The sequence below is a fragment of the Triturus cristatus genome, chromosome 7 (assembly GCF_964204655.1).
Source record: "Triturus cristatus chromosome 7, aTriCri1.1, whole genome shotgun sequence".
Taxonomy (NCBI): domain Eukaryota; kingdom Metazoa; phylum Chordata; class Amphibia; order Caudata; family Salamandridae; genus Triturus; species Triturus cristatus.
The window spans coordinates 405,094,358-405,121,956 of NC_140590.1; the positions used below are offsets into that span (position 1 = coordinate 405,094,358).

A 27,599-nucleotide genomic window follows, 5' to 3' on the forward strand; every position below is an offset into this window, starting at 1 on the left:
ACACTTTGTAGCATGGGGAGGAATTGTCTCCTCATCTGGATGGGGAGCAGGGTCTCGAGGAGAAAATCGGCTTTCGGCTTCTCTTCGTCGAGTTTGACGCCGAAGGCTGTCGCTGCGCTCCTGACCACCATATTGTACACCCCGATGTCGTCGGGTGGCGAAGGCCTCGAAGGGTACGTGTCCACGGGCTCCTCCGGGTTTTCGGTGTCGAGATCCTGCCATTCGATGTCGTGGCTGGTAGATGGTGCCGAGCCGTAGAACGACTGCTGGTCTTCTTCCTCGGCTTCGCCGTCATAATAGGTCTCGTCTTCCTCTTTGAGATCCCTCGTCAGCCCCTCGGTGTCGAATTCGCCCTCGACCGTCGGTGGAACCGTTGGAATCTTGAATTCCTTCTTCCTTTGAAGGATGTTCTCCATTTCGGCCTCGAGCCGCCTCTTCTTTTTCTCCATCTCGGAGATGCTTTCGGCATCGACCGCGGGTCTTTTCGACGAAACTTGCGTCGACGTCGACCGTTCTTTCTGCGTCGATCGTCCCGTTTCCTGGGTTGTCTTCGACGACCCTTGCTTTTCGGCGTCTTTCGGCACCAGGGAGTCCTTTTCGAAGGATCCGCTCGGCCTCTTGTCCATGCTTCCCCCTTTGGTTGTCGAAGTTTTCGGCGCCGGGGCTGCCTTCGTGGACTTTGACTCTGATTTTCTCGAGTCACCATCGTGTTTGAGGTATTTTCTGTTTTGCGCTCGACGATTCTCTTACCTAGTCTTCTTTTTTCTTGTCGGTCTCTACGACCGTGAAGTTTTCGGCTGCCTCGGCGACGTTGTCCTCGTCGTCCGTGGAGAGGCCCAGATCGTAGAGCGACGGGGCCTTACCCTTGCCATCCATGCTGGCGTTGGCTCTTCTCTGCCGATCTCTCACCCGGAGCGTCTTCGGCGCGAAGGCTGAGCAGGCGTTGCAGTCCTTACTCTGGTGTTCGACCGGTAGGCAGAGGTTGCAGACCGGATGCTGGTCCTTCTGCGCGAACTTGTGGTGGCAGTTTGGGCAGAACTTGAATGGCGTCTTGTCCATTGCGCTCAGGGCCTCTGAGTGCGCATTCTCCAAGGTCGAAGAAAGAGGCGCAGAACCTCCTTTCTTCGCGCTCCTGATGAAATCTCTTCCTTTCCTGTGATATCTTCGTAGTATTTATCGACGAAACTCGCTTTTCTTTCTTCTTCCTTCGATTGTAATTCTGGAGCTTCCCGATGACGATCCAGACCCAACGGCGGAAAAAAGAATCTGAAGATGGCGCCCCAAAGGTGGGACTTCCGCAGGAAGCACGACGACGTCACGGGAGGTGCACCAAATGGTGGGTCGTCACCGCCCACGTGGGCTACAAAAAAAAAAACAAAAAAAAAAACAAAGAAAAGACTACGAATCCGGACCCAACCACAAGATCGCGGAATAATGCACAGCATAGTGAATCCAGAAAGATTCACGCTGCAAAATTACTGCATCCAGCAAGATGTTGCTTCTAGAGATGCCTTCACAAGTTCCATAGAAATGCCCAAAAAAGTGCATTATATAAGTTCCCCTCGATTAGAGAGAGGAGGGGGCTGAAATTCATGATGTACAAAGGGAAAGGATAAAGAAAACCACCAGGTCTAGAGCAGGGTGATTTTAAACGGGGGAAGGAGTCTCCAGAAATATTGATGGCATCTGAGGAAGGCGGAATTACGGCCGAAATGCATTATGCCTTTCATCAAATAAACCGCTTCCACCAGTTTCCCCGCTGTGGCCTCTGCTTCTTTACTTGGTGGAGGAGTTGCTGTGTGTATATATATATATATACATCTCAATGACTTGACCTATTAAGAATTTAGACATATACCCTTTTTTTTGGGGGTGTATCGTTGGTTTTAACATCTGACCTAGAACTATCACTTATATTTTTTAGCACTTATATTACAATCACTAATGCCCAAATGTTTCTGCACATTCCTTTAGATTTTTTATATTTTCACATTTAGCACTACAGTGAGGGCGCATACCACTAAGGTCCAAATCTAGTCACAGAGTCGAACGATGGTGACTCAGGACACAAATTAATTGTTAAATTGATTATTGACTTGATACGCTTACGTTTTGATATATTGTTGTATTTTTAGATTTTTAACATTTCAATATGTGTCTTTTATATCAACATATGTCGTTAATTAGCCGCCAGGCACTCACAAGTCTTTCTACCTTGTCCATGCGCACCTCATTGCACTGTCACTTTAAATACTGTAAGGTTACGCTGTACCCCTGTCATGTGATCAAGGTTCATTTTTCGAACCGAAACGCGTCAGACCGAACAAGCTAAATAAATCACACTATCTGGCACTTAACTGTGGTCCGTCTCCGTCTTTGGCGCGAAGCTGCAGAGGGACGGAGTATTTTGATTGATATATATATATATATATATATATATATATATATTACCTACTGGCGGTCGCCAGTAGGTAGTTATAGTTAGGACCACGTTTCCATAGGAAAACCTCAACATTCTATTTTGAATAACTTTGGCGCCGGTCGACGAATCCTCGCGAATTTCTCAAAATAGGTGGGGCGCTACGCTCCGCTCCTACCCTGAAAGTCTCGGGGGGATTCGTCAAGCGGGGGCTGAGATAAAAGGGGGGTCCCAAAACGCGTTTTTCCCATGCATTTTTCCATAGGACCTTTAGAACGAGCTACAGCCCGAACGGCTGAACAGAATTACTAGAAATTTGGCAGAGAGGTAGTCCCTAGGTCAAGGAAGTGCCTTTTGTAGGTTTGGTGTAAATCTGTTCAGTAGATTCTGAGAAAATAGCCTTTAAATCAATATATATATCTGAGCCCGCTTACGGTACGCTTACCGTACGCTTACCGTACGCTTACCGTAAGCTTACGGTGGCGTGCGCGAGCGCGATTCTGATTGGCTCTTAGATCTTAGTAAACATTCGAATCGGCCGAAACCAGGAAGCGGCGTCCGCCATTTTGTCTCTCGCACTGAGTGTTGTTTATCAAACATGATGGCCAAAAACATGTTACGGGGCTGTTTTGACAACTCCCTCCCACATAGTCATGTTGAGGGAGTCCCCAAACATCCCCCAAGAGCAAAAACGGTTTTATTTTTTTTTCGGCAATTTCGCGGGGTACGCTTACCGTACGCTTACCGTACGCTTACCGTAAGCTTACCGTACGCTTACGGTAAAAAAATAAAAATAAAAAAAACACTATCCACACTTACCCCACCCCCTGTGCTTTTGGTGGCCGCAGGCCACCAAATGTGCAGGGCTTATTAATAGAGAAAAAAAACGTAATTTTGGCAACATGAAATTATAAAATCGAAATAAAAAAAACACTATCCACATTGACCTCACCCTCTGTGCTTTTGGTGGCCGAAGGCCACCAAATGTACAGGGCTTATTAAAGTTGATAAAAACCGTGCACGGAACGAACTGCGTTAAGTGGGCGCGCACGCCACAAATGGCGTAAAGTAACTTAGCATTTAAAAAACCGTACAAATTCACTGAAAAAACCATAGGTTTCACACACGTTATAGTTAGGAAATAGCATTTAAAAAACCTTGCTAATTCACTGAAAAAACCATAGGTTTCACACATGTTATAGTTAGCTGGACATTTTACTGATAAAAAACTAATGAAATTCCCCCGTTATAGTTACTGTAGGCAACCATAACTAACGCGACCGTAATCCTCTGCTGATGACATATGTGTCTTTATGAAAAAAAAATATTTGTAATATATGTATAGCTAAAATTTAATGGAAGAAGATATGGGCAAATAAGTGTCTAAATACAGTATTAGCATCAGCAGAGGATTGCGGTCGCGTGAGTTATAGTTGCCTACAGTAACTATAACGGGGGAATTTCATTGGTTTTTTATCAGTAAAATGTCCAGCTAACTATAACATGTGTGAAACCTATGGTTTTTTCAGTGAATATTATATATATATATATATATATATATATATATATATATATATATATATATATATATATGTATCCACCAGTTTCCCCGCTGTGGCCTCTTGGACACCTTTCTTTCTATTACTATCCTCCATCTTTGCCACAATGGCGAAAAAACAATCTGACGATGGAGGAGCTGTCCATGCTCACTGTAGTCCAGGGGAGGAGTCACACATCTCGTGAGATCTCGAAGACTCTTCCAAGACAACAACGTGCAACATCCGGACCCAACACTAGGCGGCGATCTAATGCAATAATGTGACTGCAGCAGCTCATATGCCTCGAACATATATATATATATACTGGCGGTCGCCAGTATATAGTTAGGACCTATTTTCCATAGGAAATCCGCAACATTCTATTGGGAATAACTTTGGCGCCGGTTGACGAATCTTCGCGAAATTTTCCAAACTTTTGGCCAGCTCCGCTCCGCCCCTGAAAGTTTCGTGGCGATTCGTCAAGCGGGGTCCGAGAAAAAAGAGGGGTCCCAAAACGCATTTTCCTCATGCAATTTCCCATAGGATCTGTTGTAGCAGCTACAGCCCGAACCGCTTAACGGAATGACACCAAATTTGGCAAAGAGGTAGTCCTCGTTCAGACTCGTGCCTTTTGCATAAATGGTGTGAATCCGTTCAGTAGTTCATGTGAAAATTAGAGTTAAAAGTACATAAATATCTATGGCGGGGAGGATCCGCGGACCCTACACGCACCGTAAGCGCACCCTCCCCGAACCGAGCGCGCACCCTCCCGATCGCGCGCTGAAGGCTAATTGGCTGTCGAGTGTCTCTCTACATTCGAAACCAGGAACTGTTGGTGGCCATTTTCTGCCTCGGTAGAAGCGAGGCTGAAGAAGCAAGGGGAATACGTGTGTAAAACATATAAAGGGGGTAGAGTGGAAATACTCAACCTCTAGAGGTGCTTAAACGGCGAAATATGCGCAGGGTGCGCGCATCCTATCGCGTTGGGTGCACGGATCCAAAAAATGGAAAAAATATATAGAAAATAAAGTTTTGAACATATAGTTACAAAAATATTTTGAAAAATAAAATGGTGATGAAAAAGTATTTAAAAAAAAATGTAATTAATGAAATTGACACACTGAATTTGAAAAATATGCAAATCCAATCAAAATCATCAAACATGCTATCTTTAGAGATAAGTTATAGATAGGAATTAGCATTTAAAAAACCTTTGAAATTCACTGAAAAAACTATAGGTTTCATGCACGTTATAGTTAGCTGGACATTTCCCTCGTACAAAACCCTAGAAATTTCCCTGTTATAGTTAGTTCAGCTAACTATAACTCGCGCCCCCGCAATGCACGGCTGATGACGTCACATATTACATCACTCATGACATAGTCAGTGACATCACTGATGACATCATCCAGTGAGTATGTGTTTCTGTACAGTTTTAATATGTTTAATATATATAGGGAAAGGTCTGTTGAAGAATGAGTGGGTGTACAAGTGTGTGAATGGATGATTTCCTAGGTGCGTAACGGACTCTATAAGTGAGTCATTAAATGTATCTTACTGCAGACTAGTGACTAAACTGTGTGAATGTCTGTATGTGTCTGTGTGTTGGTGTACAAGTGGCTGCATGGTTTTGTGAAAAGCTATATGAGTGTCTATATGGGTTATTGATTGGTTGTCTGAGTATCTGTATGGGTGCCTGAGTGTTTGTGTGGGTAGGGTGTGTGGGACTCTATGCATAGATGTGTGAGTGGGTGATCCTATGGGTGCATGTTTTTAAGAGTGCATCTGTGATGGACTGTATGGTTGGGTGAGTGTATGTATGGGTGTGTTAGGGATTGAATGTATATCTCCGTGGTACATGTGTGACTAACTACATATGTGAAAGGCAGTATATATGTGTGTAAGAGTATATAAGTGGGTATATGTGAGAGTGTGTGATTGTGATTTTGGCTGTATGGATGAGTGTGTGCTTGTATCAATGATTGTATAAGAGCGTAAGAATGTGGTACTATTTTTATGAGTAAGTGAACTTGAGTGTGTTTAACTGTATAGGTGAGTAAATTGGACTGTGTTTAATTACTTGCACGACTGACTAGGTGTGTCAGTACCTCAATGGATGATTGGCGGTGTGTGAGTGTCTATATAGGTGTATAAATGCATGATAGTCTTGTACGGAGTGACTAAGTATGAGTGACTGTACAGGTGAGTGAGTGGAGGTGTATGTAGACCTAAGAGTTAATGAGTGGGTATGTAGTTATTGGTATTGGAGTATCTATGGTTTTCAAAATGGCCGTCTGAAATTTTGAGTCGGTGTATCAAAGGTTATATTAGGGTGTGAGAAGATGCACTAATTTATCACATGGATGATGTCATCAGCGATGTCACTGACCATGTCATGAGTGATGTAATATGCGACGTCATCAGCAGTGCATTGCGGGGGCACGAGTTATAGTTAGCTGAACTAACAATAACAGGGGAATTTCTAGGGTTTTGTACGAGGGAAATGTCCAGCTAACTATAACGCCCCTGAAACCTTTGGTTTTTTCAGTGAATATATATATATATATATATGTATATTCTGTAAACTCTTCCGTAAAAAAAAAACTGGGTCACAAAGGCAACCACCAGTACAAGGAATTCTGGGAATGGTGTCTCCCAGGTCCTTAAAGAGAGAGCTTCCCATTTGTTAAATGAAAGCCTGTAGGCTGCATTTTTACATTCATGTTCTGTGATAAAAGGTTAATTGTGCTGTGTTTTCTTTAAAACAATGCAGCAATACAGTTCTACGATTACAAATTATTGAACTCTTCAGAACATTCAGAAAGAATTAAGCATTTTCAACAGGTTTATGAAGAACATTCATGGGCAAAGAATCTCTGTGGCGTTTTCCTTCAATGTCAACTGCCGATGAAGGTGTTCCAGGGTTCAAATACGCAGTGGGGAACTATCCTAGCATTTATGAATAACAAAAATACCACGATGCAGTGCTTGATTATCCAATTGGAGAACATTATTACTGCAGACCTTGAACACTAGTGGGAGACAGTACTGAACAGCATGTCCAGTAATCTATCCCCAGCGCGAGCCCGCGAGAAAAGGCTTCCGACAAGAAATGGAAACAAAATCTACAACTACCTCAGTACCCTGACATCTGAAGAGGTCCTTTTAACAGTGAACAACTTCAAGGTCTTGCATTAAGAAGGATACACACTGAAAAAGTATACCAAAAGTGTTTGTGAGCCAGAAAAAGAAGGCTGTGAGGGTACAGCAAGAGGGATATGCAGCCCACTTTATTTGCAGTTGCTGAATATCAACTGGGGAGCCCAAGAGGAACTAGGAATTTTCCCAGAGCCACCTCGCTAGTCTCGATACACCTCTTGGAAGACGCAAATAATTAATGCCACAGGCGTGCCCTACAGGAAAAGCAAGCAACACATTACAAATCACAGAGAATATGACTAAGATGAGCAAAGCAGGAAATTAGGTTTCATTTTATGTAGAAGCGGATAGTGATGTGCAAGCACCCTGTTTATGCCTAAATATGACTGGCTTTGATATCTTCACTTAAAATGTAAAGATTGTATCATACAATTGCATTTAGAGCTTGATAGCATTTGCACATCTAATGCTGTGTGAGATTCCCAAATCTTAGAAATTGAATCAGAGATGCACTTCAGTTCTTTAGTCCAATAACAGTTCTCAAAATCAGACTTCCTTAATTTCTAGGACAGGCAAAACCAGAGTGTGTATTTTCTTACTGGTGAGTGGCGGGTGGATGTAGAAGATAAGAGCAACTGGCTTAGGTTTAAAAAAAAAATCTTTAGACATTTCAGATAAAGTTTCATCAATAACAACAAAAGAGAAACATTTAAAGTGCAGAAGAGTGGGTACAAATCAAGAGCAGGAACTTACTGCTGAGATACTATGAACTTTATCATACATTACAAAATCATAACATTTCTAAAAGAAGCTGCATTTTCTTTTATTCACTTTGGACAATATAAAACACCTTTTGGTTGGACTGTGACATTTTTGCCACAGGCTGGTCTGCCACTGCACTGTCACCATAAAGCGGATCATCATCACCAGGCAGGTCTTGACATAACGAGCACTTCCAATCGCCACTGTGAAAAAGAAAAAAAAATAATATTCAAACATGGACTTATTCATCTCTCTATAGGATGGTTTAACTTTTAAAAATGATGACGCCACAAAAACTTTAATTTGAAATTCACATCTTTATGGCCAATGTATACACATTTACAACAGCCCATCTCCCACTAGACCTAAAGCACAGCACCCAAAAGCCAAAGGTTCCACAGTGTATTAGCCGATACATCAGTTAAAGAAAGGATTTTGTTACTTACCCTGTAAGAATCTGTTTAAGTAATTGTGAGAAAGTGCCATCTTTCTTGCATGGTATGCCCCCACTTTTTGCTAAATTGCTGAATGTACTTCGATTGAGTGTACCCTGGGTTCCTGCCAATCAGGTGCCCAGGGCCTATGTTCCTTCCTTAAACCACACAAACTCCAAATTGGCAAACCCTAGCCACATGTCAGCCCCTAGTAAATGGTACCCTAGGTACCCAGGGCCTTGTGACCAGGGAAGGCCTCTAAGGGCTGCAGCACTCATTGTGCCACCCTCAGAGGCCCTGTACCCTTACACACACACACTGCCCTTGCAGGCTGAGTGTCTGGGTGCAGGACAAAACAAAGAGTCGACATGGCACACATCACTGTGTACCATGCCCATCACCTACACTGCCAAGGCATATGTCAGCCACCCCTCTAGCTGGGTGCATTACGCCTATGGTGTGGGCACAGGAGCAGGAGCCCTGTGCCCCTACAGTACCCGGGTCCATTCCTGGGCACTGTAAGTGCAGTGCTGTCATTTAAGAATACATGGTGCTGAGAGCTTGTCAAACACGAGCTCCACAGCACCATATTGGCAACACTGAAGCCTGGGAAGTTTGGTATCAAACTTCTCAGCACATTGAACCCACACTGATGCCAGTGTAGGATTTAATGTACTAAGCACCCCAGAGGGCATCTTAGAAGATGCCCCCTTACAGCTAACTTGCAATCCACGTCTGCTCTGAGGCTGCCCAGGCTGCCACACAGCAGACACGTTGCTGGACCCCTGGGTGGGAGAGCCCCTGCTCTCCCGGGCCTGCAACAATGCACATCCTGGGTGAGGTGAGAAATCTCCTCCCCCAGGATGAGCAAAGGGAAGCTTCAAAGGCATGCCGCCAGTTGGAGTTTCCCCAGGCCACTGCAACCCCCCACTCTGGCGGGAAGCTTGGCCGGAAACCCCATACAAGGACAGGGGATGTGCCAGCCTGCCCACCCCACCCCTCAGGTGGGGGAGGCGAGGTGAAGCACATCTCCGGGCTCTCGCCATCTTGAAGATGGGAGGCCCTACCCTATCAGGATTAGGCTACTGCCCCCCTCCCACAGGAGAGAGGCAGGATAGGGGGTGTACCCACCCCAGGACAAGGACCCATTGGTCCCTGGCCTTCACCTACCTGTAACGCCCCTAAATCTAGTATTTAGGGGCCCCCTGAACCTTCCTTCCTCAGATTCCAGATAGAAAAACGACAAGAAGAGCAAGAAGAACAAAGACCTGCCCTGCAGCTGCTAAAAAGAGAAGAAGACACCAACTGCTTTGGCCCCAGCCCTACCGGCCTGTCGACTCTCGAACCTGCACCAGCGCGGCATCCCACGTGGCCAGCAACCTCACCAACCCCGGAGGACCTGGCTACCTTTTAGCTCTAAGCCCCTGGGACTCCCACGAGTAGAGGCTCTACTCAAGAAACCTACTTGCTATCCCTGGCACCAGCCCGGGACCGCGGACCCAACACACTCTGCACCAGCCAAGCCTGGCCAGTGCCGGAGTGGACAAAGACCCAGAGGACGACCCCACGGCGACTGTGACCCAGAGTCCGGCACCCAAGGACCCCCCTCGACATCCCGGAAGAAGCCTGCAGCCTCAGAACCAAGTGCCACCCCAGCCGCGATCAACCAGAGGGTAAGATTCCCGACGTCAAAAGGCACCCCTGCACCCGGCGCCCTGCGACCCCCTGTGCCCAATCCTGGGGTACCCACCTAACCTACAACTACCCAACTTACCTCTCGAAGTGGTGGTGGCACCTGAAACATCCTCGTCCCCGAGCCTGCAGCCTCTTTCCAAACCGGAACATTCCCATTGATTTCCATTGAGCGCCCTAAGGCTCAAAAGCACCCTGCACCCAGCCGCCCGAGTGGCCCTGGCAGTGCCCTCTCTACTCTAACCTACTTCCCCACTTGCCCTGAGTAAGTGACCAGGAGCCCAGCTCCCACAGCCGCGTGGCTTGTCAGACAGCAGCCACCAACCAAGGCCCCCCTATCCCTCATAGGATAACATTGGGCCCAACTCTCTCTGCACCCGGCCGTCCTGAAACCGCTGAGGGTGAACCAACTGTACCTACCTGACACTGGGGGACCCCTGAGTCCATGCCCGGAATTTCAACACTACCAGTCGAGTACTTACCCTTAAACGGCTAACTTCATTTTCCTCATAGGGTAACATTGACTGGCTTTTTCGTCAAAAATCTTCTAAGTGTGAACTTTTCAAAACTGCAAAAATTCACCAAAAATCAGCCAAGTGACAAAAACGAATTTACTCACCTGCTCCTAGGTGAGCTCCCAGTGCTGGATCTTGGTGCCCAGCCCTGACTCTGAAAAGTGTTCACAACTATACTTACTTCTAACTCATTTTTCTCCCATAGGAAACCATTGCCTGCTTTTCTGTGAAATTTCTTCTAAGTGTCTACTTTTGCAAATTTGAAATATTCTTTTAAAATCGTACCATTTCTGCAAACGAAATTACTTACCTGCTTTTGATAAGGACCCCAGTCCTGGGTCTAGGCACCCAGTCCTGGATTACTAAAGTAACGATAAAGTACTCTACCTGCAATTTGAATTTCTTGCCATAGAGATCCATTAAATGTTTTCTGTGAAATATTTTCTAAGTGCTAACTTTTGAAATAGCTAAAAATTATCTAAAAATCATTACAGTTATTAAGTCGACTTTCTTCACTTGATTCTGAATACTGACCCCAGGCTGGTTCTAGGATCCAGACCTGGAATTCCAAAAGTAATCTGAAAAGTAATTTATTACAAATAACCTGAATTTACCATTGAGCTCAATGCATTGTTATGTTTAGGAAATAGGATTGTTTATTGCAACCAACTGTGACTGTTTACACAAATTTATTGCTTGAAACAAAAGTATTTATATTCAACCTCTCATTCTGAGAAAGTATATTTTTACCCCCTTGTGGTTCTAAAAATAAAACAAGCATATATTTTATATATACAAATCATTGGCCTAGAGTTCAGTTATTGAGTGTGTGAAACCATTTGCTGACTGAGTGTGTACAATAAATGCTTTACACTGTCCTCTGGTACTGCCTTACTGCTCGACCAAGCTACCACTTTTGAGAGTAAGGTCATACCTAACTTTGACCTCTATCAGCCTCTGGGGGACTGTGGACTCTGTACACCCTGTACCTATTAGGGAACAGTATATACAGAGCCACTTTCTCACATTGGTGGATCAGCGGTGGGATACAAACTTGCATTTGTTGGACTACTTGGTTACCATCTGATCACACGACAGAACTCTTAAAAATTGCCTTTAGAATTCTGATTGGTTTTTCCAAAATTACTAAAAGTCTTGCTAGGGCCTTGCTTAAGTCCCATTAGAATTTTAGAAAAATAAAAGTCACTATAGTCAGGGTAGAGGGTTAGAACTGTCAGGTTAGAATGTCTCAAACAAACCCAGCTATTAGTGATAATAATAACATGGACCTGGTGGAGGAGCTCGACCTCACACCTTACTTACACTTGTCTTTCAAGGAATTGAGGTCCTTATGTAAACTCAAAAATTTACAAATGGGTCAGCATCCATCCAAACAAGGGCTCCAGGAGCTCCTGGCTGAGTATGCTAAAGACCACCCATCTGAACATGGTGATGGCCAGTCAGATGAGGAAAGGGAAACAGGGGAGGAGGACAGCAACCTCCCCATACTATTCCCTAGGGAGGAGATGGCACCCATACCCTCCAACTCAAGACATAGCATCTGGGCACCTAGAGACCACACAGGTGGCTCTGGTCCCAGAGACAACACTGGGGGACCCCCCAGTGAAGAGGACAGCCTTGTGAGGCTGGCCAAAAGAATAGATCTAGAGTCCAGGCTCCTGGCTCTAGAAAAGGAAAGGAGAGAGATGGGTTTAGCACCCATCAATGGTGGCAGCAATAATAAAAACAAGGATAGGGAGGAAACTTCTGACCTTAAAATCCCCAAAGGGATTGTCCCTAAATTTGAGGAAGGTGATGATATCACCAAATGGTTCACAGCCTTTGAGAGGGCTTGTGATATCAGGAAAGTAAAGAAACCTCTCTGGGGGGCACTCCTGTGGGAACTGTTCTCTGGTAACTGCAGGGACAGGCTTCTGACTCTCTCTGGGCCAGAAGCAGGATCCTATGACCTCATGAAGAAAGCTCTGATTGAGGGATTTGGATTCACCACTGAGGAGTATAGAATTAGATTCAGGGGGGCTCACAAAACCCAGACCCAGTCCTGGATTGATTTTGTAGATTTCTCAGTGAAGACACTGGATGGTTGGTTAGCTGGACATGGTGTGCAGGATTTTACTGGATTGTACAATTTATTCATGAAGGAACATATTTTGAGTAACTGCACAAATGAAAAGTTGCATCAGCATTTGGTAGACCTAGGTCTAATTTCTCCCCAAGAATTGGGAAAGAAGGCGGACCACTGGGTCAAGACTAGGGTGACCAAGACAACCACTGGGGGTGACCAAAAGAAGGTGGTCACAAAACCTCCCCAGGGGAAAGGTGGTGAGAATCCCCAAGATAAAAAGTCTGAGTCTTCCAAAGGGCCCCAAAAACCTGTTCAGGTGGGTGGGACCCAAACTACTCCCTATGTGCCCCAACCATATAGGGGGAAGAACTTTGATCCCTTAAAGGCCTTTTGTAATACCTGTAAGAAGCAGGGACAGCTAACTGTATCTTGCCCCCAAAACAAAGCCCCTAAGGCACCCAGTACAGCCACTCCTGGGGCAGCAAGTATACAAATGGGATCAGAGGTGTACCCTGAGCAAATCTGGGAACACACTGAAGCAAGTTTAGTCTCCTTGGGAGAAGTGGAGTTTGCCACTGTGGCTGTGTGGCCCCCCAACTTGAAGAAATACTTACAGTACCCCTGGGTGAATGGAACTAGGGTAGAAGCTCTGAGGGATACAGGTGCCAGTGTCACTATGGTGAAAGACACACTGGTTTCCCCTGAGCAATACTTGATTGGGAAGTCTTACCCAGTCACCAACGCTGACAGTGTCACCACTAGTCATCCCATGGCCATGGTAACATTAGGCTGGGGGGGGGGTTACTGGCCTGAAACAGGTAGTGGTCTCTCCAAAGTTGCCAGCTGCATGTCTGCTTGGAAATGATCTGGAAACCTCAGCCTGGGCTGAGGTTGAGCTAAAGGCCCATGCAGCCATGCTGGGCATCCCTGAATTGGTGTGTGTGCAAACCAGAGCACAGAGCAAGAGGAAGGGTGAAAAAGTAGGTTTGGAGCCTGGAATAATGGCCCAACCAACCAAGAGGAAGGGCAAGAAGACTGGGGGACCAGCTTCTGTACAGCCAAACACTCAGAACCCCTCTCCCCCTGGAGAGGATGTAGATACCTCTGAGGGAACTGAGTCCATGGAGCTTGACCCTTACCAGGTTGAACTCTTGGGCCCAGGGGGACCCTCTAGGGAAGAGCTGTGCCAGGGTCAGCAAGACTGTCCCACTCTTGAAAGCCTGAGACAACAAGCTGCTTCAGAAGCCAGGGGAGATGTCAGTGGTACCCATAGAGCTTATTGGGAAGAGGGATTACTGTATGCTGAGGCAAGAGACCCCACTCCTGGAGCCACCAGGAGGGTGGTAGTGCCACAGAAGTACAGGGAGTTCCTCCTAACTTTGGCTCATGACATCCCCCTAGCTGGACATCTGGGGCAATCCAAAACTTGGGAAAGGTTAGTGAGTCACTTTTACTGGCCCCAGATGCACCAAAAGGTGAAGGAGTTTGTCAGCTCCTGTGTTACCTGTCAGGCCAGTGGCAAGACAGGTGGCCACCCAAAGGCCCCCCTCATTCCACTACCAGTGGTGGGGGTCCCCTTTGAAAGGGTAGGTGTGGACATTGTGGGTCCACTCGAACCTCCCACAGCCTCAGGGAACAAATTCATTCTAGTAGTAGTGGATCATGCTACTAGGTACCCTGAAGCAATTCCACTTAGGACTACTACAGCTCCTGCAGTAGCCAAGGCCCTCCTGGGTGTCTTCACCAGGGTGGGTTTTCCTAAGGAGGTGGTTTCAGACAGAGGTTCCAACTTCATGTCTGCTTACCTAACACACATGTGGAAAGAGTGTGGAGTGCAGTACAAGTTTACTACACCCTACCACCCACAAACCAATGGCCTTGTTGAGAGGTTCAACAAGACATTGAAAGGTATGATCATGGGACTCCCTGAGAAACTCAAAAGGAGGTGGGATGTCCTATTACCATGCTTGCTTTTCGCCTACAGGGAAGTGCCACAGAAGGGAGTAGGTTTCTCACCCTTTGAACTTCTGTTTGGTCATCCTGTAAGGGGACCACTGTGTCTTGTAAAGGAGGGCTGGGAGAGGCCTCTTCAAGAACCCAAACAGGACATAGTGGACTATGTGCTTGGCCTAAGGTCCAGAATGGCTGAGTATATGGAAAAAGCATCCAAGAACCTTGAGGCCAGCCAGGAGCTCCAGAAGCACTGGTATGACCAAAAAGCTGCACTGGTTGAATTTCAACCAGGGCAACAGGTGTGGGTTTTGGAGCCAGTGGCACCAAGGGCTCTCCAAGACAAATGGAGTGGCCCTTACCCTATCCTAGAGAGAAAGAGTGAGGTCACCTATCTAGTTGACCTGGGCACTAGCAGGACACCCAAAAGGGTCATCCATGTGAACCGCCTTAAACTCTACAATGATAGGGCTGACATCACCATGCTGATGGTGACTGATGAAGAACAGGAAGCAGAGAGTGAGCCACTCCCTGACCTCCTATCCTACAGCCCAAAAGATGGGTCAGTAGATGGTGTGATTTTCTCAGACACCCTCTCTGCCCAACAGCAGACTGACTGCAAGCAAGTCTTGCAACAATATGCTAGCCTCTTTTCCCTGACCCCTGGTCTGACAAGCTGGTGTACCCATGATGTGGACACTGGTGACAGTGCACCTGTCAAGAACAAAATCTATCGACAGTCAGATCAAGTCAAGGAAAGCATCAAAGCTGAGGTCAGCAAGATGCTGGAGTTAGGGGTCATTGAGCCTTCAGAGAGCCCCTGGGCTAGCCCAGTAGTTCTGGTCCCCAAACCTCATCAACAGGGTGAAAAGAGAGAGATGAGGTTCTGTGTGGACTATAGAGGGCTCAACTCTGTCACCAAGACAGATGCTCACCCAATCCCAAGAGCAGATGAACTGATAGACAAATTGGGGGCTGCCAAATTTCTCAGTACCTTTGACTTAACTGCAGGGTACTGGCAGATTGGCATGGCCCCAGGAGCAAAAGAAAAGACAGCATTCTCCACCCCTGATGGGCATTATCAGTTTACTGTGATGCCCTTTGGGTTAAAGAATGCCCCTGCCACCTTCCAGAGGTTGGTGAACCATGTCCTGGCTGGGTTGGAGTCCTTTAGTGCAGCTTATCTTGATGATATTGCTGTCTTTAGCTCCACCTGGCAGGATCACCTGATCCACCTTGGGAAGGTTTTAGAGGCTCTGCAGAGTGCAGGTCTCACTATCAAAGCATCCAAATGCCAGATAGGGCAGGGCACTGTGGTGTACTTGGGCCACCTTGTAGGTGGAGGCCAGGTACAGCCCTTACAACCCAAAATCCAGGCCATCATGGACTGGATAGCTCCAACAACCCAGACCCAAGTCAGGGCATTCCTTGGCTTGACTGGGTACTACAGGAGGTTTGTGAAGGGGTATGGGTCCATTGTGACCCCCCTCACAGAACTCACCTCCAAGAAAATGCCCAAGAAAGTTAACTGGACAGTTAGTTGTCAAAAGGCTTTTGACACCCTAAAAGAAGCAATGTGCTCAGCACCAATTCTAAAAGCTCCAGATTATGCCAAGCAGTTCATAGTGCAGACTGATGCCTCTGAGCTAGGGATAGGAGCGGTCCTATCCCAGACCAATGATGAAGGCCAAGACCAACCTGTTGCTTTTATAAGCAGAAGACTACTCCCTAGAGAGCAGCGTTGGAGTGCCATTGAGAGGGAGGCCTTTGCTGTGGTTTGGTCCCTGAAGAAGCTGAGGCCATACTTGTTTGGCACTCACTTCCTAGTTCAAACTGACCACAGACCTCTCAGATGGCTAATGCAGATGAAAGGGGAAAATCCAAAACTACTGAGGTGGTCCATCTCCCTACAGGGAATGGACTTTGAAGTGGAACACAGACCAGGGACTGCCCATGCCAATGCAGATGGACTTTCCAGGTTCTTCCACTTAGACAATGAAGACTCCATAGTCTCATCACCTTTCGTTTGGGGGGGGGTTGTGTGAGAAAGTGCCATCTTTCTTGCATGGTATGCCCCCACTTTTTGCTAAATTGCTGAATGTACTTCGATTGAGTGTACCCTGGGTTCCTGCCAATCAGGTGCCCAGGGCCTATGTTCCTTCCTTAAACCACACAAACTCCAAATTGGCAAACCCTAGCCACATGTCAGCCCCTAGTAAATGGTACCCTAGGTACCCAGGGCCTTGTGACCAGGGAAGGCCTCTAAGGGCTGCAGCACTCATTGTGCCACCCTCAGAGGCCCTGTACCCTTACACACACACACTGCCCTTGCAGGCTGAGTGTCTGGGTGCAGGACAAAACAAAGAGTCGACATGGCACACATCACTGTGTACCATGCCCATCACCTACACTGCCAAGGCATATGTCAGCCACCCCTCTAGCTGGGTGCATTACGCCTATGGTGTGGGCACAGGAGCAGGAGCCCTGTGCCCCTACAGTACCCGGGTCCATTCCTGGGCACTGTAAGTGCAGTGCTGTCATTTAAGAATACATGGTGCTGAGAGCTTGTCAAACACGAGCTCCACAGCACCATATTGGCAACACTGAAGCCTGGGAAGTTTGGTATCAAACTTCTCAGCACATTGAACCCACACTGATGCCAGTGTAGGATTTAATGTACCAAGCACCCCAGAGGGCATCTTAGAAGATGCCCCCTTACAGCTAACTTGCAATCCACGTCTGCTCTGAGGCTGCCCAGGCTGCCACACAGCAGACACGTTGCTGGACCCCTGGGTGGGAGAGCCCCTGCTCTCCCGGGCCTGCAACAATGCACATCCTGGGTGAGGTGAGAAATCTCCTCCCCCAGGATGAGCAAAGGGAAGCTTCAAAGGCATGCCGCCAGTTGGAGTTTCCCCAGGCCACTGCAACCCCCCACTCTGGCGGGAAGCTTGGCCGGAAACCCCATACAAGGACAGGGGATGTGCCAGCCTGCCCACCCCACCCCTCAGGTGGGGGAGGCGAGGTGAAGCACATCTCCGGGCTCTCGCCATCTTGAAGATGGGAGGCCCTACCCTATCAGGATTAGGCTACTGCCCCCCTCCCACAGGAGAGAGGCAGGATAGGGGGTGTACCCACCCCAGGACAAGGACCCATTGGTCCCTGGCCTTCACCTACCTGTAACGCCCCTAAATCTAGTATTTAGGGGCCCCCTGAACCTTCCTTCCTCAGATTCCAGATAGAAAAACGACAAGAAGAGCAAGAAGAACAAAGACCTGCCCTGCAGCTGCTAAAAAGAGAAGAAGACACCAACTGCTTTGGCCCCAGCCCTACCGGCCTGTCGACTCTCGAACCTGCACCAGCGCGGCATCCCACGTGGCCAGCAACCTCACCAACCCCGGAGGACCTGGCTACCTTTTAGCTCTAAGCCCCTGGGACTCCCACGAGTAGAGGCTCTACTCAAGAAACCTACTTGCTATCCCTGGCACCAGCCCGGGACCGCGGACCCAACACACTCTGCACCAGCCAAGCCTGGCCAGTGCCGGAGTGGACAAAGACCCAGAGGACGACCCCACGGCGACTGTGACCCAGAGTCCGGCACCCAAGGACCCCCCTCGACATCCCGGAAGAAGCCTGCAGCCTCAGAACCAAGTGCCACCCCAGCCGCGATCAACCAGAGGGTAAGATTCCCGACGTCAAAAGGCACCCCTGCACCCGGCGCCCTGCGACCCCCTGTGCCCAATCCTGGGGTACCCACCTAACCTACAACTACCCAACTTACCTCTCGAAGTGGTGGTGGCACCTGAAACATCCTCGTCCCCGAGCCTGCAGCCTCTTTCCAAACCGGAACATTCCCATTGATTTCCATTGAGCGCCCTAAGGCTCAAAAGCACCCTGCACCCAGCCGCCCGAGTGGCCCTGGCAGTGCCCTCTCTACTCTAACCTACTTCCCCACTTGCCCTGAGTAAGTGACCAGGAGCCCAGCTCCCACAGCCGCGTGGCTTGCCAGACAGCAGCCACCAACCAAGGCCCCCCTATCCCTCATAGGATAACATTGGGCCCAACTCTCTCTGCACCCGGCCGTCCTGAAACCGCTGAGGGTGAACCAACTGTACCTACCTGACACTGGGGGACCCCTGAGTCCATGCCCGGAATTTCAACACTACCAGTCGAGTACTTACCCTTAAACCGCTAACTTCATTTTCCTCATAGGGTAACATTGACTGGCTTTTTCGTCAAAAATCTTCTAAGTGTGAACTTTTCAAAACTGCAAAAATTCACCAAAAATCAGCCAAGTGACAAAAACGAATTTACTCACCTGCTCCTAGGTGAGCTCCCAGTGCTGGATCTTGGTGCCCAGCCCTGACTCTGAAAAGTGTTCACAACTATACTTACTTCTAACTCATTTTTCTCCCATAGGAAACCATTGCCTGCTTTTCTGTGAAATTTCTTCTAAGTGTCTACTTTTGCAAATTTGAAATATTCTTTTAAAATCGTACCATTTCTGCAAACGAAATTACTTACCTGCTTTTGATAAGGACCCCAGTCCTGGGTCTAGGCACCCAGTCCTGGATTACTAAAGTAACGATAAAGTACTCTACCTGCAATTTGAATTTCTTGCCATAGAGATCCATTGAATGTTTTCTGTGAAATATTTTCTAAGTGCTAACTTTTGAAATAGCTAAAAATTATCTAAAAATCATTACAGTTATTAAGTCGACTTTCTTCACTTGATTCTGAATACTGACCCCAGGCTGGTTCTAGGATCCAGACCTGGAATTCCAAAAGTAATCTGAAAAGTAATTTATTACAAATAACCTGAATTTACCATTGAGCTCAATGCATTGTTATGTTTAGGAAATAGGATTGTTTATTGCAACCAACTGTGACTGTTTACACAAATTTATTGCTTGAAACAAAAGTATTTATATTCAACCTCTCATTCTGAGAAAGTATATTTTTACCCCCTTGTGGTTCTAAAAATAAAACAAGCATATATTTTATATATACAAATCATTGGCCTAGAGTTCAGTTATTGAGTGTGTGAAACCATTTGCTGACTGAGTGTGTACAATAAATGCTTTACACTGTCCTCTGGTACTGCCTTACTGCTCGACCAAGCTACCACTTTTGAGAGTAAGGTCATACCTAACTTTGACCTCTATCAGCCTCTGGGGGACTGTGGACTCTGTACACCCTGTACCTATTAGGGAACAGTATATACAGAGCCACTTTCTCACAGTAATGTAGTGCTGTAGATTCAAATGCTCTGCATATTCCTGCCATCTAGAAGTTGAGCAACTTGTTTTTCTTCGAAGAATTCTTTTGAGTCGTGAGGAAGAGTGACTCCTCTCAGTGATATTGCACATGGGCATCAACTATTTTGCTAGATTGCTATCCCGCAGGCGGGTGAGAAAGGAGTGCAAGAATAAAAAATGTCCATGCTAAATGTGAATGTATTGGAGTAATGTGTAAAAGATAAGTGCAATGACCACAGGCGTCCTGGGAGGAGAGGGGGCACACGTGAATCTACAGAACTACATACCACGATCAGATGCTTATAGGGCAAGTAAAATCCGTTGAATGACGCGTGGCTGTAGATCCAGATTTGCTGCACAGACTGTACAGCAGACCCTCCTCAGAAAGGGTGACTAGGTCTGGAAGTTGCAGTAGTTTGAAAAAGGATGCGTAGCACACCCAGACCTACATTGTTCTGTTGGCGTCCTAAAACATCGACACTAAAGCAGGGCTCGAAAAATCCGAAAAATAGTACTAGTCCTGCAGGTCTAGTCCCTTGGAAAATCCCCTCGACCTCACTGCAACCTACTTGAACACCGTCTCTGAAAACGGAGCAAAAGTGACAAGATAACAAGATTTAAAGGCATCTTTAATGCTCATTCCCTTTGTGAGCAATAAAAATGCCTTTAAATCTTGTTATCTTGTCACTTTTGCTCCGTTTTCAAAGACAGAGGACAAAAGTTCGTTTGTCTTCCTACTCGCCAGTAAGGGCGAGTAGGACCTAAAAATAGCTCGTCCTCATCAATTCTCCCTCGCAAATGCGAGCGGAAGAGTGGATTTGTCGAGCCCTGTAAAGGGTTCAGTAAATGTGTGTAAGGTAGACCATGTAGCTGCTTTACAAATGTCAGCTATGGGAATATTTCGAAAAAATGCCATAGTTGCTCCCCTTTTACGAGTGAAATGTGCTCTGGGAGTTACAGGAAAAGGTCTTTTGGCTTCAAGTCTGAATGCATTTGACTATCCATCTGGCTATGTCTAAATTGAATATAAGGTTGCCTTGATGAGGTGGAGAAAAGGCTACAAAGAGTTGTTTTATCTTCCTGAAAGTTTTAGTTCTATCTATGCAAAACATGAGCGCTCTCTTTATATCCAGATTAAGAAGAGTTTTTTCTGCTATCGGATAAGGTTTTGGACAAATAATAGGAAGCTCAATGGATTGATTGAGGTGAAATTTAGAGACTACTTTCAGTAGTAATTTAGGATTAGTACAAAAACCAGTTTGTCTTTATGTACTTGAAAAAAAGGTTCTTCTGAGGTTAATACCTTGAGCTCACTAACACACCTAAGTGAGGTAATAGCATCCAAAAATGTCACTTTCCATGGCAGAAATAGAATGGAACATGAATGCAAGGTCACAGAGGGAGGACCCATGAGCCTAGTAAGTACAATGTTTAGATTCCAAGAAGGTGCTGTAGGTACATGAGGTGGAATAACTTGCTTGAGTCCTTCCATGAATGCTTAAATGACTGGAATTTTGAAGAGGGATAGCTGCTGCCTATTTTGGAGATATGCTGCTAAGGCAGCAAGATGCAACCTAAAGGAAGTGTATGATGAATTGGACTTTTGTAAATGTAGGAAATATCAAATAATGCCCTGTGCTTTGGCCTTGGTGGGATGGATTTGTTTATAGTAGCAATCAAAATGTTTCCATTTTGCAGTGTAACATGCTCTAGTTGTAGGTCTGCGCGCTTGTTTATGAACGTCTACACATTATGTTGGTAAGTTTAAATAACCAAACTCTAAGACCTCAGGAGCCAGGTCGCTAGGTTGAAAATCTTGGGGTCTGGGTGTCTGATTTGTCCCTGATCCAGAGTGAGAAGGTCTGGCCTGTTGGGGAGCTCCTTGTGTGGGACTACTGCGAGATCTATTAGCGTTGTGAACCAATGCTGACTTGCCCAAGGATCATGGTAAGTGATGTTTGCCTACGTTTCCGAATGCGAAATGGAATCTGAGGAAGAGGTGGGAAAGCGTAGGCAAACATCCCTGAACAACTCATCCATAGTGAGATGCCCTTGGATAGTGGGAGTGGGAACATGGAGGTGAAGTCTGAGAATTTGGCGGTTTTGGCTGTAGCGAATAAGACTATCTGAGGAAACCCCTACTTTTGAAAGTAGGGAAGGAGGACTTGTGGGCTAAGTTCCCATTCGTGATCTGTTGGTGTGACCTGCGGAGCGTTGCAGAGAACGGGGAGTGTGGCGGTCTATCAACACTAGATCCTCGAGGTGACCCTGTGATTGAGACCACTGGCGAGATATAATTTGCTGTAGTGGGTGCATGTGTAGTCTTGCATGGGAAACTATGGCAATACAAGATGCCATCATTCCTAGTGGTACAAAAGGGGGTGGTGATGGACGGAGCATCAGAACCAATCAAACACACAAACCCAGTCAACAGATCTGGGTTTGATCCATCACCGTTCTTTAGCCCACTCTGCCACCCCAGTTCAGACATGGCCATATGCAAATCAGTCTGACCCTGTGCCTCATGGGAACAGTCCAGCCCGAACTGCCAAGCCATGCCTTCCCTGGACCGGAAACAAGCTTCCTAGGACCGGTTTCTGGCATTTCAGCCGTCTTCAGCCAGGCTTGCTTGAATCCAGTGGCAAAGTGAGCAAGGGACTCACGTCTGAGCATACCCTGCCAACTTATGGCGAACAAAGCGGTACAAAAGGGGGTGGTGATGGACGGAGCATCAGAACCAATCAAACACTCAAACCCAGTCAACAGATCTGGGTTTAATCCATCACCGTTCTTTAGCCTGCAGTTCGGGCTGGACTGTTCCCATGAGGCACAGGGTCAGACTGATTTGCATATGGCCATGTCTGAACTGGGGTGGCAGAGTGGGCTAAAGAACGGTGATGGATTAAACCCAGATCTCTTGACTGGGTGTGAGTATTTGATTGGTTCTGATGCTCCGTCCATCACCACCCCCTTTTGTACCGTATCATTCCCAGTGGGCGCATCACAGTCTGAACTTAGTGTTTTGTTTGACTGAAATTGAGGTAGAAGCGTCCGTAAATTATGTATTCAAGTGGGATTGGGCTAAGCTAGTCCCAACTGTGTTGAGAATAGCTCCTACGTATGGATGAATTTGAAGAGGTTAAAGGTGAAACTTGGGGACATTGATGGTAAACCCTAAATGAATGAGCATTTCTACTGTCAATTGAATATGTTGTTGACATTGCTGATGGGTGCTTGCCTTGATGAGCCAATCGTCTAGGTGTGGGAAAACGTGAATGTTTTGGCACCGTAGATGTGCTGAGACTACTGCCAAGCACTTTGTGAATGCTCAAGGTGTGGTAGTGAACCAAAATGGAAGAACTTTGAATTGGTAGTGCTTTCCTTCTATGAAAAACCTGAGGTATTTGAGGTGAGCAGGTTGCATGGGTAAATCGAAGTAAGGGTCATTTAGGTATGAAGTAGTCATAAAATTGCCCTGTTGTAGAAGTGGAATGGTGTCCTGTAGCGTGATCATTTGAAAGTGTTCTGAGAGGATGTAGTAGTTGAGAAGTCTGAGGTCCAAGATTGGTATAAGGGAACCGTTCTTTTTTCGAATTAGAAACTATAGGTAATATACTACTGTGGGTTGCTGGTAAAGAGGGACTAGTTCTATAGTCCCTTTGAGAAGAAGGGCTTTGACCTCTTGTTTGAAAAGTGTTAGGTGATCTTGTGAGGTGGGATGTTGGGTGGTGTGGCAATAAGCTCCAGACAGTTGCCATGTTCGATAATGGCTAGTACCCATTGGTCTTGTTGTGATGGACTCCCAGACCGGGCGAAAAAATTGTAGTCTTCCCCAGACACGTATTGTCTGGTCGAGGGAAAGATTGGGTAGTCACTGCTTTGCAGTGGAGGTTGCTCCATGTGCAGAGGCATCTCTGTCTCTTCCCTGATTTTTACCGCCTCTGAAAAATCCCGTGCCATAGTTGGATTGGTCCAGCTTTTGCTGAAAAGTGGAGGCATCTGTAATGGTGGATTTGTATCTGCCCCTACAGCTGGAGCAGCGAAAATAGCCTCTAAGCGTAGGTGTTTGTAAGTCTTCCATACCTTTAGCAGTGTTTGTGTCTTTTTATTTTGTCAAATGTGGTGTCCACCTGTGGCCCAAACAGATGTTCCTTGTTGAATGGCATGTTGAACACTGCATACTAGACCTCTAAACTCGAAACATCTGATCCAAGCATGTCTACTGATACCCCTTGCTGCTGTTTCCACTGCATCGAATACACATCTAATTGAATTGTTAGTAATGGGCTGACCCTCTGACACAATTTGTTGCCCTCTTTTGTGATGTTGTTCAGGGAGATACTGTAGTTGCTCTTCCACTTAATCCCAATGGGCTCTATCATAATGTGCGAAAAGAATCAATACTTTGCTCTGCTTTTCAGGAGGTGGTGTATCCCCAGGTGCCGGACTGTTGGCTCTCTTAAGAGCTGTAGTAGCAATAATAGAGTCTGGTGGTACCCGACTACATATAAAATAAGGATCAGATGGAGTCGCCTTGCACTTTTTATCAACCTTTGGGGTAATAGGACAGGCACGTACCAGTTCTTTAAATATATCACCGTGCCACAAGATGCCAGGAAACATGGACAGAAACAATATCTTTGGGGGTAGATGAGATTATCAAAAAGGAAGTCTTGCTTTATTGACTCCTTGTGTAACTCAACACCATGATAAGTACCTGCCCTAGCAATAACTTGCTTGTAAGCACTAGCATCTTCACGAGGAGAGGGGCTGGTTGGATAAAGATCTGAATCATTGGGAGTGAAGGGACTTGTATCATGAGTCCCATGGATCCGGATCCCCTAATGGTTCTACTAAACTCCCTTTGTGTGACCTCGGTGAACCTGGAGGCCTAGCATCAAGGGCGTCATTATGTGGAGATGGAGGCAATGTTGGAGGTGGTGATGATGGTGGTGGAGGAGGGGGTGGTGGTGGTGGTACAGGATGAGTAGGGCTGGTAGCCTTGTCCTTTGTGAGAGGTACGGGCACATCCATTACATCCTCAAAAGCCAATTGCCTCTTAGGTGGAGGAGAGGAAATTATTTGGAAGTGCCTTTTTGAATATGGATCTTTTTGTTTGTCCATTTTTTCAAGTATTGGCGCGCCTGGAGACATGGAAACTGAAGGCAATTTCGAGGTTTTAGAGTCAGATGTTTTCGAAGCAGAGGCCTTAGAAGATAAGGAATGTTTTTAGTTGCCACAGAGGGAGCTGTGGTCAGTTGCCAATTTGGTCCCGAAGGCACGGTTGAGACCGAGGAATGTGCTCGATTCAAGTAGTTCGAAACAGAGTATTTAACTTTGGTGGAACTTTTCAGGGCCGGGCCCAAAGGTGGTGCATCTGATTTTATTTTGTGGATCTGACCATGGTACGGTGATAGTCCAGGGACCTCTAATAATGGAAAAGTAATGGAGTGTTTGGAAGTCTTTTTGGGTGTTAAAGCAGGGTCGACAGTACTCAGGCACTGCCCGAGTGGCAGGGTGTACTCCAATTCCTTCTCCACGTCGCAGCTGGAAATTTCCTCAACAGAGAAAGATCTCTCTTCCTCCTCTGCAGCATGCTCTTCTTGGGCATGCTCCTCCACGAATATTTCAGGAGTGTCATCTTTAGTGCGACAAGACATTTCCAGACGACCCACCTTTAAATCCCTGAAAGTCTTGTTCGAACGGAAAGACTTGCGAGCATCGCAGTCTGCCTCACGGTGATCGGGCAAAAGGCAAAGATTGCACACCAGAGTGCAGATATTTGGCGTGGCACTGCAGGCAAAATATAAAATGTGTTAGTTCCATCAGGAACACACTTTCAACACAGACGGTGCAAGTGGAATGGTAGGCCCGAGACCGCCAGCGTCCCGAGGGGCGATCAGGCGGTGTCTTAACCGGATGAACTTTTCAAGTGGCGCAGTAATGGAAAAGCGCGATACATATAACTATACAGTCAAAGACAGGATATGACTGAAGACTTGTACCAAACTGAGTTGAACATGGAGGAGAGGCACATGTCGGAATCCGATGGCAGAGAGAAAACAATTTAACAAAGAAGTTAATGCCATGTGCAATATCACTGAGAGGAGGAGTCACTCTACCTTGTGACTCAAAATAATGCTTCGAAGATAAACAAGTTGCACAGCTTCGAAACCAACAATAGATGGCAGGAGTATGCAGAGCATGTGTATCTAAAGCCACTTATGCCATCGAACACAATGATTTGATAGCATAAGGCACAACCTCGAGACACAGGTTGGGCCACAATCCCCCAAAGACAGGGTCTTTAAATCCAGACATGGTTGACAACGTTTGTTCCACAATATAATTTTATAGGCTTCCCTCATGCGGCGTTCATTTATGTATTGACTCAGCAAACAAGCTTCACACTACGAAGGCAGTCGAGTCCTGGCCTTTTGAAAGCGGTATCAAGTTATCTAGGTCAGGCCTCATAAAAACGATCAGTCAGTAAGAGGGTGCCTCTTCCTGCCATCTGGTATAGAAAATAGGACCCTGCATTCAGGTATACTTGAGCTATTTCAAGACACAGCACACATTTAGCAAATTAACTAGCAGCTGCTCATGTAATATATCCCAAAATATCACATTCACCACAAACTATTAAACTGTAAGGTGAAGCACACCCATGTTCAAGCCAAGAAGACACACCCATACTTATTGCTTTATGTGTTAATGTGTTATGTGATGAAAGTGTAGGATCCACTTTGTTAAATACTACATGGCTGTAACTCAAATTAGGTTACCAAAACTGACTAACAAATACGAAAAGAACAGATGAACGGAATGCTGAAATAATCAAAGATTCACCCCCAGTCACAGATCTGGGTTAAATCCATCGTTTGTTTGCACGCCACGCCATTCCAGTTTAGATCCAGCCATATGCAAGTCAGTCTTGACCCTGTTCCCCCACGGCAACAATGCAGCCCGAACTGCCAGGCCAGGTCCTCGCTGTACCAGAAACAAGCATAGTCTCCTCAAATCTTTGACAAAAGTACAAACAAAGTCTTCCTCTAAGAAAATGATAATCTGATAAACACAAAAATAGAAGCACTATTATTGGAGGTCTCTGGCATTCTGGTTTTACTAAAGAGTCTAATGTGGATTTGTGCTACTGTAGGAAAGTGCCCATTTGCATGGTTACCCCCTAACTTTGTGCCAGATACGTGATGCCAACTTGACTGAGTGTGTGCTGGGATCCTGCTGACCAGGCCCCAGCACCTGTGTTCTTTCCTAAAACTGTACTCTTGTACCCACAATTGGCACACCTCCGGGCCACCTGTAGGTCCCTTGTAAAAGGTGCCCCTGACACCAATGTATTTGTGACCAGAGAACTCCTCTGAGGGCTTCAGAATGTATTATGCCATCCTCAGAGACCCCTCACTTTAACATCCCCACTCTGCCAATGCAGGCTGGGTGTTTTGGTGCAGATCAACTAAAGAGTTGACCTGGCACACACGCCTGTGTGCCGTGCCAACCAACCAATGATGCCTGGGGCATGGGTAAGTCACCAGTCTAGCAGGCCTTAAAGCTCGAAAGGCAGGGTGCACCACAGCCAGGCGAGGGCATAGCTGCAAGAGCAATATGCCCCTACAGTGTCTCTGCCATTCACAGCAGCTCCCACACAGATAAGGTTTTACAAAAACCATGCCTAAACAAATCACGCATTGACAAAACCAAAGGGCTGCCCAACAATTTCAGACCTACTGGCTTTGCCAATGCTTGTTTATTTTTGTTTGCCATAATCATA

General features: G+C 46.4%; 1 protein-coding gene across 1 annotated transcript in view; it reads right to left on the reverse strand.

The window, feature by feature from the left end:
• Nucleotides 1-27,599, reverse strand: part of TRIM28 (tripartite motif containing 28) — a 563,778-nt gene that overhangs the window by 98,347 nt on the left and 437,832 nt on the right. The window contains exon 14 of the mRNA XM_085616663.1: nucleotides 7,967-8,081. Coding sequence (XP_085472789.1) covers nucleotides 7,967-8,081 — 115 coding nt within the window. The remainder of the gene's footprint in view (nucleotides 1-7,966; nucleotides 8,082-27,599) is intronic.